At 41.0% G+C, this 13,527-nt stretch overlaps 1 protein-coding gene across 1 annotated transcript; it reads left to right on the top strand.

Annotated features, from left to right (window-relative positions):
• The first annotated feature begins 540 nt into the window (after nt 1–540).
• st6galnac (ST6 (alpha-N-acetyl-neuraminyl-2,3-beta-galactosyl-1,3)-N-acetylgalactosaminide alpha-2,6-sialyltransferase) lies at nt 541–12,884 on the top strand. Its single transcript, XM_029455498.1, is given in 11 exon segments — nt 541–693; nt 1,925–2,193; nt 2,195–2,310; nt 4,844–5,201; nt 6,400–6,565; nt 7,373–7,547; nt 8,590–8,728; nt 8,833–8,936; nt 9,960–10,043; nt 10,277–10,376; nt 10,759–12,884. Coding segments are annotated over 10 exon segments (1,446 nt in total). The 5' UTR covers nt 541–693; nt 1,925–2,160; the 3' UTR covers nt 10,930–12,884.
• The last annotated feature ends 643 nt before the right edge of the window (nt 12,885–13,527 follow it).

Below are 13,527 nucleotides of genomic sequence, written 5' to 3'. Positions count from 1 at the left end.
TCCATTTCTTTTTTCTTTCTCGCCCTCCAGCTAGCTCACTTCCTCCAGACTGCCAAAGCAACCGGTGGTGCGTACTGAAACGTGTCTCTCCTTTCGGCGTATTTCCTTTCTTTTCACAGAGGAAACTGACGCAGAGAGGCACACTGACTATTGACTCTCACTTGGCTTGGAGGGCCCAGCTCACTGGGTTGGGTGGATGGAGTGAATGGCTCTTGTGGATTTGGAGAGAGTGAAGTGTTTTCTAAAGCTGTCAGCTGTGTGGCTGAAGTTCAAGCTGCATGTTCCTGCTTGTCACCTGATAGATTCTCTGTCTCTGTTATACATTCATACGTGTGTGTGTGTGTGTGTGTGTTTTTTTTTCTCCTGTCTGTCATTAAGTGTGTTGTGATTCAAGGTCTCGACACATCGTGAGCATAGCACAGATCCTTGGAGCTGCCTGCTCATGTCTAACTTTATTGCAGAGTGGGCTTCTCGCTCATTCTCTCCCCCCCTTATGCTGTGTAGTTGAGGGGGTTGACCAATTGCCAGCAGCTGTTGCTCATTTCACAATGATCCCGCCCATACAGTGCTGAGGCTGGAGCTGCTGCTCCACACTAGATGAGCAGTAGAGCTCCCAACTCAGAGGAATATGTCTACATGATGACCATCATGCAGGAAAGACTGAGAGCACAGAGCACAGGAGGTTTTCTACTGGTGAGAGGACATACATTTTTATTTACTTTTATCTTTCTGTGTTCTGTTTGAAGAGCTTTGTTTCAGTTGGACAGGAACAGAGGCAAAGACGAGAGCGTCCTCTGACTGAAGGAAGAGAGATTGAGTCATTATGTGTCACAGTCTGATGCTGTACATTTTCTTTCCCCTCTTACATTTTGCTCGGACATATTAGAGATTATTTTAATCACTTTTATGACATTTGTCAAGTCGAAATCTGCTAAAAAATACAAGCTGTTTTTTTCATTTTTTTGTCTGGAAAGATATAAATTCCCCCCAGAGTTTGTTATGTCTGTTATCAGAGACATGGGAGCTGTGTTTATCACTCGATCACTGCAACACATTCTTTCCATTCCCCATGTAGCCAGGAGTATCTCCTCACACAAGCCTGGGAAACTGTGTCGCTCGCTTTGTCATCAGTGCTGTTATTATTTTCCTGACCCAGTTATCAAGTGATTACTCTGAAGGATTGATGGACTTAAGTCAAGTCTCAAGCTGCTTTCTTAAGAGAAGTTTAGAGAGCAGATTTCAGAGCCTAGCCTCGGCTGTGTTTATTACACTTACAAAGAGGTGAGAAGTGGAGAGGGGAGGAGCTCAGTCTATGCTAATGTCTTCTGCTGAGACCTCCAGAGACTCTCAACATTCATTTGAGCACAACAGCTGAACAAGTTTCCTGAAAGATGAGGTTTATGGCTTCCTGCATTTGTGTCACCCGTCAATTGCAGCTGACTTCAGGTTTTTTTTTTTTGTTGTTTCCTGTTCAGTTCCCGTGCGCGTGTGTGTGTGTGCGTGTGCGTGTGCGTGTGCGTGTGTGTGTGTGCGTGTGCGTGTGTGCGTGTGTGTGTGTGTGTGTGTGTGTGTGTGTGTGTGTGTGTGTGTGTGTGTGTGTGTGTGTGTGTGTGAATCTTTTCAGAATCCGAATCTCGTTTATTGCCAAGTTGCTAGTACAAAAAAGTAGTAAACGTATAACGTTTCCTCTTTTGTAAGAACTGTGAGAGCAACAAGGAGATCAATGAAAAAGGCACGTAAGAAAGATAAGATAGTGACCCTCCACTTTGTGGTTAGAGGCGCGAGCAAAGGTTTCATTAAAAAGGGATTATTTCTGTTGATGCTGAAAGATAAAGTTTCCCCTTCCATCCTACACCCCCCCCCCCCCCCCTCCCATTCTTTGACCTTGTTTCAACTCTCTCTTTCTGTCCCCCTCCCACTGTAGTTGTGCTGAGAGAAGCCCAGAGTGGAGGCCGGATCCTATTGTGGGGCTAATTAATTCCCCACCATCACTGACACCCTGCCTTGCCTCTTCTGGTTGACCAAAAAAGACAAAAACTGTCCTGAGCAGCACGGCATCTTCACCTGCTTCCTCAGCCTCCTCATGTTCCTCCAGGCGGAGAGGAGGGCAGGGCAAGCACACACAGCCCATCGGCCGCTGTCGCACACTTCTTGACGGGGATGGCGCTCCAGAGGAGGCTGGTGCTCGGCATAGGTGACCGCCGGCTCCCTGCTGTGTGTCTACATCCTGTGTGTGAACCTGGAGAGGCCTCTGTCCTGGTCCATAGTTCCTCTGAAGAGTGTCCATGGCTTCACATGGGGAACGAGCAGGTGAGTGAAGGGACAACACGTGCACTTTGCAGACGGGATGATGAGGACGTACAGCGTGAGCAGCGTTTTCATTGTTCTGGTGCTCTGATGCATTGGATGGGAAATTCAAATGTTGACTGTTGGTTAAAATTTGAAGGCGTTCATATTTAATTGAGTGAACTGTGTCAAACTTGTGGTCATGTGTTTTTTACACAGAATTTGTATCTGTTGACATAACTGGCCACATTAGTCACATGGCCTTCAGCCAGCTGATCATGTGTTTCACCTGCTAAAGGCACAAAACAAAGAAAGGACCCCCCCCCCCCCCCCCTTACACAAGCAGGAAGTGAAACTGGCTCATCAGAAAGGCACTTACTTCATCAGGACTATTAAAAGTATTACAAAAGATTAAAGTTGAACTTTAAACTGAATAAATGAAACTACTAGCATTAGCTAACATACTGAAAGTTCAACTTTATTCTCAAAATGCAAATACATTTTTTATTTTTGGATACCCGTATAGTATCTATATGTTGTTTCAAATGGCTTAAGTCAAAGACAGATGAGGAGACGAGGCAGTTTTCTCCAACATAGAATGGAGGTCAGATTCAGCAGTAAAATGGGACGAGGTTGAAGGGTTAAACTTTAAGATCATGGCATAAAAAGTTCCATGGGTTTTTTTTTTTGTAACCAGCACTTATTCCCCCTCTAGTCGTATCATTGTGGTTTTGACAAAGGAACCACACAGCGCTCCGGCTGCACTAATGGAGGTGGTCTTCTACACGCGTATGTGAAATATACGTTTGTTATAACAGGCAGCACTCCAGGTTTAAAAGCCAGCAGGTCCAGATAAAATGCATTAAGTCAGAGGAAAGAAATGGAAAGATGGCTGCTTCTCAAAGCTCTGTTTCAGACACTGAATGCTAAGTTTGGCCGTGTTGCGCTCGCAGGTCTTTCATTTTAAAAGCTGTTCTCTAATTTGAATGCCTGGGTAAACATATTTTTGAGTATCCTCTTCACTTCCCTTCTGTAGCTCCTTTTTAGTGTAGGAGACCTCCATGCTTTGTACTGGTCTGTAGAGCCTTAGAAAATAAAGTATATATTTCAAATGATATTTTTGATCCTATTGAGATACAATATTGTCAAACGCACTGTGTGAAAATAAATACACATACAGTATATTCAGGACACTGTTAAGTATGTCAATATTAATAATAAATATGTAATAACTAGTCATGGTGCAAAAGATAGATAAAAATAAAATCACAATATCTTTCTCTTTTAACTGTGCAAACACATTTAATGTCTTGTTCATGAAGTAAATAAAGATACTTATTTATTTAATCAATGAAAATATAATGTATTTAAATAAATAAATATTTATATTAATTTAATGTTTTAGTTTATTATAGCCTTACCCTATACAAACTCTTTCATGGTTTATTATAAAATGCAAACAGGCTGCGTTTTTACTGACTTCCTGCCGTCTCTGAAGTCGAACCTTTTGATACTTGTTTAACATTAATAAGTTCCAGTTACCCTTTAGATCCAGCTGATTTATTGCATTTGTGTCTCGTTACCCGGTTCATGAGGTTTACTTACTGCAGAGAGTGACATCAGCAGAATTTTGCTTGTCAGGCTAAAGAATCAATCATGGTAAAGTTGAGCGCCATGGTTACCTGAAGCTGCATCTATCTCGTCTGTAGGATTTCTCTCTACATGAAATATTTCACAAAATATGCAACAAGCGGTTTTAGAGTTCGGAAAAAAACAACATTGTCACATTTAAATGACAAATATTTATCATATTTGGAAAGTGGCATCAAACTCCATCTGCTAAAGAAAAGAGGAGTTTGAAAAGCCTTGAGTTAAAATGTTTTCCATGTGTCATAAATCAACTTATTTTTCTAAATACATTTCAGATCCTGCCATTTTGTCATATATAATTAATGTGTTAGTGTGGAAAGATATTAACTTAACTTAAGGGTTAGTCCCTTTTTGTTATTTACCCATTTACCCCCCCCCCCCCCCCCCTTGTGTTTTTTAGCCACAGATGCGTCCTGTCAACACTTTGAGCCGTTAAAAAAAGGTTTTATGGTGGTTTTGTGTTCGACAACATTTTATTTTGAAATTAATATAACAAAATAATCAATTACACATTTAGGGTGGGATTAGGGATGTACACCACATATCTGTCTGTTGAATCTGAATCTGGAGCGAGCAGCCGGTTAGAATACTGTAGCGTAGGCTAAGCTAGTACCAGCACTTCTTAAATCTCTTTCTGTGTGTATTATATAAGATATAACGTGTTGATTAATGAGCTTTCTAGAATACCTTCGGTCAGAGCTAGGCTTTCTCTTTCCACCGTTTCCAGTCTTTATGCTAAAATAACTGGCTGCTGGCTCCAACCTTCATCACAAATAAGCATATTTCCCAAAATGTTCAACTATTTATTTTTAAGAACGTGCATCTCGTGACAACATGTAGAGAGAGAGATTTATTTCCTGCAGAGACCTGCCGGGCTCACTGCCAAATCTTGTTCTGTCCTCCGCAGTGGCTCACGAGACTCGGAGGAACCTCTTGATAGAAAGAGCAACAGTGATAAGTGGACCCATCCGCCCCCCGCCTCCACCTTTCACCCAGAGCTCTCCTCTGGAACAGTTCTGCCCGAGCATACACTGACTCCAACTTTAAAGACTCAAACATCCGCAGCCGCCAAACACAAATCAGCAGAGAACAACAGTGTCCTGGATGTCTCCAAGTCCAGGTCTAGGCCTGATGGCGTAGATAAAACAAAGACCAGCACCAAAAACCCCACAGTGCAGCGCCAGCAGCCCACACAGGCAGCCGGACCAACAGAGCCTCCCTTCATCGGAGACACTTACATGAGTGAAGTCATCCCACCACAAACAGTGAGTTCTACATATTATAGCACCTTCAAATGATTCTGAATTTATATTTCTTTATTTCTAAAAAATAAGATGTTTCTTTCGGTCCTGGGTCGGATTGCTATCTCTTTTAATACTACAGTACAACTTGTGTGTCTATGGCTCCCAGCTCCAATACACAGTATGTCAACGGAAGTATGCCACAATTACCAGGATGTCCAACTGCACTCTGTCGCAATCTCTGCAGTATGCAGCCAGACCGCTCTTCTGGTTATTCTGACACACAATCCTCTGCGCAGTGGAAGATACACCAGTCTTACTGTCTCATCCATTCTATTAATGGCAAAAACAACAATGACTAGATTCATTTGAAAATGTAAGTATTCATTGTGGTGTGACTAGACACGTTTTTACACAAAGCAACAGTTAGTGTGCTGTAATTAGTTCTGCTATATCATATGTGGAACTTCAGAATCACCCTTCTGGTTTTCATCAGGCTGGAGATGCTGTCATGGGGCGTCTGCCACAGTTGTACTGGGTGGGTCTTTCTTTCCGGTAAATGCTTCATAGAAAAATAAAGCCCAGTCTCCTTCAGCCTGGCTCAGTTTTCTCCATCTCCCACCCGGAGTGTGTCATCACAAAAAAACTCAAATCTGCCTCAAAGTCTTTGGAGCGACCACTTGGCAGAAATGTATCAAAGTAATGCGTCCATACACTGTACTTTTGTACGATCCAGCTTTTAAAGTAAGAACTATCAACTCAGTGAAGCTGCAGTTCAGGCCTTGAGCTGTTGCATAAGAAGAGAGTGAACACAGGCTGAATCCGTAATTGCTTCCACAGAGCAGCAGGAACTGATAACACAATTAACGAGATAAATCCATCTGATTTGTTTGCATGTGTGGAACCTTCCTTGTCTGCTTGCCTGCAAGTAGTTTTCTATTTAATGCTCAGAAAAATGTGTCCATTTGAATTTCCTAATTAATATGTCTCGGTGGATAAAAGCTCTTGTTGTAAGCGTTGTTCTTTTGCAGCCGTGTAATTCCAAGATAATTGCCTTCAGTCCAGAGAGAGTCTGGAGGTTAATCTTCCAAGTGGAACTAATGACGCTGGCTTTGTAATGATCATGTGGGACATCAATGCATGTTGCTACGGAGTTGTACAGATACTACTTTCTGTTTTTGTGGTTTGATAACAACAAGGCTGCGTTACCTGCTTCCCTCAGGCCTGCCCAGATGGTATCCAAAGTCGGGTCACAAAAAACGAATTTGGTGGACGATTTCTGAAACACATTCCAGTCCTGCAGTGGGCCGAACACGTCACTCGTGAACAGCACCAGCGCCTGAGCCGGTACCCAGGAGCACATGGCTGGGGGGGGATCGATTACAAGAGTGAGCTTTTGTTTTTCTTAGTTTTACATATTTTTGGTCTTTCTTTAATTTATTATTTCATTATTTTCTCTTTTCTCTTTTCTCTTTTCTCTTTTCTCTTTTCTCTTTTCTCTTTTCTCTTTCTTTTTTTCTTTTTTTCTTTTTCTCTTTTTCTCTTTTTCTCTTTTTTCTATTTACTTTTTATTTCTTTTTTTCATTTATATACAAACTTAGAGCCCTTTTTAGAGTCTGAGGCCCATGGCAGTTACACACTTCATAACTCAGTCTTGCTTTTACATTTGTTATTGATAAAATAAATATATTTTATCTGCTTTTAAAACTGCTTTTTTTAATTGAATTTCACAAGAATTTTATTTACAAAATCTGTCAAATCGTTTCTGAGATATCACGCTAACAAGACTTCCTATTAGGCATATGTGTTTGTAATGCAAATATAATTCAAAGTACGTTCATATTAGAGATCACAGGTTGTTTAAAGGTGTACTCTTTGTTTGCATTCCAAATGTATCCGGACTGAAGATGCAAATTATTTTGGATAATTTGATTGAGTACATTCGGGCCTCGTCACTGTTAAGACGATTATCGTGCTGAGATAATTGTATCTTATTGTCTGTGTGCCCACACATGGAGCCTCTGGGGTTCGCAAATAACTGAATCTGTGGGTGGATGCAATTACACAGGCACAAATAAATCGGTGGTTTAGCAACTTAAGTGTTTTTCTCATGATTTCAAGGATTTAAAAAAAAGCCTTTAAGAGTATGTTAAATAAATCTCATCCAGATTAATTCTGTTTTTCTGTGTCAACAGCATTGGAGGAAACTCTGTCTGTCCTCAACTCTTCTGCTAACTTCCAAATGTTGGACGACTGGAAGCATCGCAGCAATAAATCAGAGTGTATCCGCTGTGCTGTGGTGGGGAATGGTGGGATACTGAAGGATTCAAAGAAAGGGAAGGAGATCGACAGTCATCACTATGTCTTCAGGTAGATGGCCTACGTAAAGAGTTTCCTTACTACAGCTAAAGTCTACCCTGACGGGCAGATCCATTGTGTTTTGTGTTGGTTCAACAGCAAAACATTCTTTCTAAAGCAGCATGTTTGCAGAGTGTTGGGCCCTAAGAAGGGTTTGATACCCCCCCCCCCCCCCCTCAAACATGTACAATGTGAAGAGGGGGTAACATCCATAACAAATAAAGCACTTTTTAAAAGAGTGAACATTTTACAAATTAAGTAAACATTCTGTACTGTGTTATATGAAAAGGTGCGAGCAAAGAGCAAATGAAAATCAACATATATATAATTTAAGAATATAATCAATGATATTGTCATAATGCACCCTATTTCCAAATTATTATAATTGTATTATCTTTTAAATCATAACAGTTGTTATAAACGCTCCTACATATAGTATTTATATCCCCCAAATTTGACATTTTTATAATCTCAAAATTGTTACAAATTCCCAGATTTAGTATTGTGTCTATGAATATTTATTTGTTATAAAAAAGCTTAATCCCAGAACATTGAAAGTGAGTTCCAAGAACTGATTCAAGAAAAAGCACAACTTTAAAATACAGACGCTGATGTTGTTAGAACACTTAAAAAAAACGGAGATCTTGGAGATGGAAATGTTGCCTCCACAGAGAGAAAAATAAGTAACTTATTCTGTGTGTGTGTGTGTGTGTGTGTGTGTGTGTGTGTGTGTGTGTGTGTGTGTGTCTCTCTCTCTCTCTCTCTCTCTCTCTCTCTCTCTCTCTGTGTCTCTCTCTCTCTCTCTCTCTCTCTCTCTCTGTGTCTCTCTCTCTCTCTCTCTCTCTCTCTCTCTCTCTCTCTCTGTGTGTCTCTCTCTCTCTCTCTCTCTCTCTCTCTCTCTCTCTCTCTCTCTCTCTCTCTCTCTCTCTCTCTCTCTCTCTCTCTCTCTCTCTCTCTCTCTCTGTGTGTGTGATATCTTTTCCACTAAAATTGCCCAGCGTCAATAAATAATATATTGTATTTAATTCAATTTGTGGACACTTGTGTTCTTCAGGACCAATGGGGCAATCATTAAGGGCTTTGAGCAGGACGTGGGGTCTCGGACCACCCACTACACCTTCTCCACCAACACACTGATGAACTCCATGAGGAGCTATGCAGGCTTTGGATATAGAGGACCCCCTCAGTCTAAAGTGAGGACACGAGTATTTAAGAAGTATTTCCTCTATAAAATGCTTAAATTGTAACTTTACAGAATCAGGCTTGAGTCACATCACACTCTGCTGCTCTCCAATAGGAAACTCGATACATTTTTCTGCCAGATCATGACCGAGATTACCTGCTGATGAAGGCTGCGGCGACACACACTCTAGTAGAGAGAGGACCTGAGCGGGCCAAAGAGTAAGCAACACTTACAGGCTCTCACAATGATGATGCAATTTGACTCATGATAATGTTCTTGTTTATGTTCGTGCTCTTTATTCCTCTAGTTGTTCTTCACAAACTCTTCACAGCTCTTTGTACTTTATGTGTAGCCATGCTAGCGTCTTGGCTGTAGGGATGACAAAGTCAGTCTGTTGCTCTGGCCACCACTTTGGTCCAGACTGAAATATCTCAACAAACATCGGATGGATTGCCATGAAATTTTGTACAGACATTTAGGATCCACGGAGGAGGAACCAGAGATTATTAGGCGTCCCAAATGTTACAATTAACTTTCATGAAGCTAAAACACACTGTGAAAAGGTTAAAGTTCTAAAACAAAAACATGGACAACACCCTGTGGTAGCAACTTCTCAATCACAAGCTACCCCGCCCTAAAGCATACGCTGCTTTATCGTCTATTTTACTCTAAATGGGACGATCGTTTACTAAATGAACATCGTGCTGTATTGAAGAAGAATTGAAACTAGCGATAAAGACTCTTGAACCCGTCAGGAAAATCGTTGCTGAGATAATAAATCAAGTGAGAAGAAGGGTTATTTTCTCATAGACTTTTTATACAACTGGACTTCTTTTGCAACCAGGGGAGTCGCCCCTTGCTGGATATTAGCGACAATGCAAGTTTAACCCTTGATTTATACGTAGCAGCTTTCCTGTGTGAGACTGTAGGCCAGCTGTGGGTGCTGATACTTAACCCACAGAAGCATTCCAACCTCACTGTGGCACACTGACTTATCTCTACCACTTCCATGGTCACATTGACACATGGTCAAGTGTCAACCTCTGTGGTTATCTAGGGGAAGTAGTCACTTATGCCAACTATAGCATGTACAGGAAACACCTACATTCAGATTGAATTTAAATGTTCTAATAAACTTTTACTCTTTTTTTTCTTTTCTTTTCTTTTTTACTTGTAAGTGTTTGTGCATTGTGTGATTTTATTGCTTCTTTTTGGTATTAATTTCATATTTTATTCCACAGTCCATTAAAGTACTTTGGAGAGGACGTGTCGGCAGAAAAGCTGAAGATGTACCACCCTGATTTCATACGTTACCTCAGAAACAGGTGAGCGAATTATCCACGGACCAGGTGAGGAGAATGAAGCAGGGCTCACGTTACAAATAGTTTTGAAATGAGATTAAAAGAGAAGGGGACGCTGAAACCAGAGTGAGCTGCTGTGGGAATTTCCCACACAGTGACCGAGGGGAACAACAGCACGGCCTATTTATGTGAAAGCAACACTGGACCTCTGACACAGATTTGACGTATGTTATGTTTTACGTTTTTGTTTGTTTCAGATTCCTTCGTTCTAATGCTCTGAAAACCAAATACAAGGACATCTACCGTCCATCAACGGGAGCTGTGATGCTGTTGGCTGCACTACACACCTGCGACCAGGTGGAATCATCATTACTGTATTACTGTTAGTCTGCTGTGTATTTACTGCGGGACAAGGCTGCACCTGCCTGACCTCGTGAGAATGTTTTGACTCTTCGCAGTTGGCCTTATAAATGTAATTATCTCTGATTATGTGCTCGTGACTCACTCAAACCACAGTTCAGTGCACTCAGCTGTGCAAACCGTATGATTTATTTATCAGATTGCCCACAGGTTCCCTCAGCATGTCATCACTGTCCAAACATTTTTTCAACCTCTCAGTGGTGTGAAATAAACACTGACTCAGGCTGAAGGAGTCATCAGGTGAAATCTCTGTTTTAGATTCTTCTGTAATCCGTTTGTTGTCCTGACTGTAGTTTTGTGTCTCTCTTTGTGGATGAAGGTGAGTGCGTACGGCTTCATGACCCCAGACTTTAAGGACTACTCTGACCACTACTACGACAACAGTTACCGCCCAGTGGGCTTCTTCATCAACCACGACCTGCGTATGGAAATGATTCTGTGGCAGCAGCTACACCAGGCGGGCCTCATACGACTCTACATGCGCAAGTGAATTCAGGTCGACCAGAAATCACGTCAACCGATCGGCACACGAGCAAACAGCATTGTGATGCTAGACAGGGAGTCAAAAGATGGACGTCCCTGCCGGCTCTCAAAATGACTTATTCAAGACTGTAGCAGAAGTTTTCTTTGCACGAAGGAAACGAGGATCCTGACGTGACGGCCGCTGTGATTGTTCAGCATGGAGACACGTTTTATTTTAGTATTTGTTGTAATTCTATTATTTGAAACATTTTGTTTCCCAGAAAGTGTTCTTTCATCAAATGGGTCCAGACATCAGGGTTCAAACCAGCCTAAACTTGGTTAAAAGGATTTTAGGGAATGTTGGTCGTCCACTTTCATTCAGACTGAAATATTTTGACGACTATTAGATGGGTCGTCATCAAATCTTAATGACTTCTGTGATCTCCTGGTTTTTCATCTCTCCTCGTCATCAGGTCAACATTCCAATATGTCCAGTACTTAACGACCACATAGCGGTGAAGACGGTAAACATTTCACCTGCTAAACACCAGCATGTGAGCATGTTGTCATGCTAACGTTAGCTGCTGTGTCATGTCGTTCAGAGCGTGTTTATGGGCAATCAAAAAAAATAAAAATAAAACGTTCAGAGATATCAGGAATCCCCGTCAACACCCACCATCATCAGTAGTTGCATCAAAATAAAAATGAATACTTGTATAATTTATTTGGCTAATTTAAAATGAGCTAAACATATAAAGTTTGTCTGATTGCACTCACTGCTGACTAATAGCAAAAGCAGCGTCGGTGGGTTATTTACGTTGTGTGACTACAAGCAGTGAGAATAACAATCTTTGTGCATGAACGCTCAGGAGAGATGTTGACATTGTGTGAATGTCGGTAAAGCACCAGCGTTGCCACATGGGAAATGTTCAATTATAAGAGGGTACAGATTGTTTTATTTCTTTTATTTATCACCTGATTAATTTTTATTACTGTCGAGAATCAAATACAAGTTATGGACTTGAACTTTAATCCATATTAAAATCAAATGTTCTTATGAGTGTTACAGCATCACAGAGAAATGTTGAAACACAAGTTATACCCTACACCCAAATTTAGCAAATCACCAAAACGATGTTTACTCGGATGAATTTAGAGCGTATCGTACAATCAGTGTCTGGCTGAGTGAAGGTGGTTTCTGTTACTGTGTGATGCAGTGCGTTGACAAGGGACAAGACTGCAATTGAGTTGGCCGCTTGCTTAAAATACTCTGTCTCCCAGCCCTAAATAGACGGTCAGAGCACTGCTGGCAGTAGCCAAGGTCTATTCTGACATTTACTCAGAGTATGTTCTCTCTGAGTGGTTTTACTGTGGAAGGTAACACTGAGTGAGTGTGGAGCTCACTGGGACACATATTTGAATCTGAAAGTGTGTTTAGTTTGAGGGACTTAATTTATTTTTTCTTTGTTCTGCACGCAAGTCTGCTTTATTTTTTTTAACAAGGTCCCACACTGTGAGGATAAGAACACTGTGTGGGTTCTGCTGGACTCTCAGTGCCTTTAAAAAAAAAAACTAACTCAAATGTGAATCAGTAGTTTGGATGAAGCATTGCTGAGATGATTTAGGACGTTTCCACAACAACACAAACAAGGAAGTCCGTGGCATTTTCCCTCTGTTTGGGTTTTGGGATGGTTGCTGAGTACTCTGCTGGTGGAATCTGCTTGTGATTACAATGAAGGGTCAATGTTCTTTAAGATTAAATGTTGCCACCAAAGACACCAAAGACAAACCGCAAATCAGGGAATATGTGTATTTAACATTTACTTTTGTGTAATATTGAATCTATACATATTCAGTCATCTGATTTACTGAATCATCATTTTACATTTCACAATTTAAGTGCAACAGAGGAATGAGAGACCTTTTTTAAAGTGCAATTTTCTTTTTTTTGATCAGTATTAAAAAGAAACTGATTTAATCTCAGTGAGTTTGTGATTCTTTCTTGGTTGGTCACAGACACTTCCAGGTCCCTTAGTGTTGTATACTCTCCCAGAAGGTAACTGTGAGTAGATTCCTGGAAAAGACTTTGGTAATCGAGTCTATCGGGTAAAGTTTCTAATACTAAATCCTTTTTTATTTCATTTAAAATGGAGAATGAAGAAAACTCGTCTGGAGACCAACATTTCTTATAAACTCAAGCTATTGTTTCCAAACTGGGTCATTTGTGCCAAATTACATATTTTCTTCCTCGCAAACCTCACCAAACATGTTTGGTCACCACTTCCAACAGGAAACAGGAACACAAACATGTTTGGTCACCACTTCCAACAGGAAACAGGAACACAAACATGTTTGTTCACCACTTCCAACAGGAACACAAACATGTAGGTTCAAAAGGTTATTCTCAATCTATGTTTGTGTTCCTGGTGCTGCCTTTTGTGGGAATATATGTTCAGATAGCGCCTGTGTGCTGACACTTTACAGATCAGGGGTTAATCATTGGCTGACTGCCTTGGGACACAGCCAATTATTAATGAAGGCATGTTTTTAACAACTCCTTCAATTAATGATCCACAGAGAGAGCATGGTATGCAGGGCCTCTTTGGTCTCCTCTCCTCCTATCTTT

This window comes from Cottoperca gobio, chromosome 19, assembly GCF_900634415.1.
Source record: "Cottoperca gobio chromosome 19, fCotGob3.1, whole genome shotgun sequence".
NCBI classification, from domain to species: domain Eukaryota; kingdom Metazoa; phylum Chordata; class Actinopteri; order Perciformes; family Bovichtidae; genus Cottoperca; species Cottoperca gobio.
This window is presented reverse-complemented; position numbering and strand designations above follow the sequence as displayed.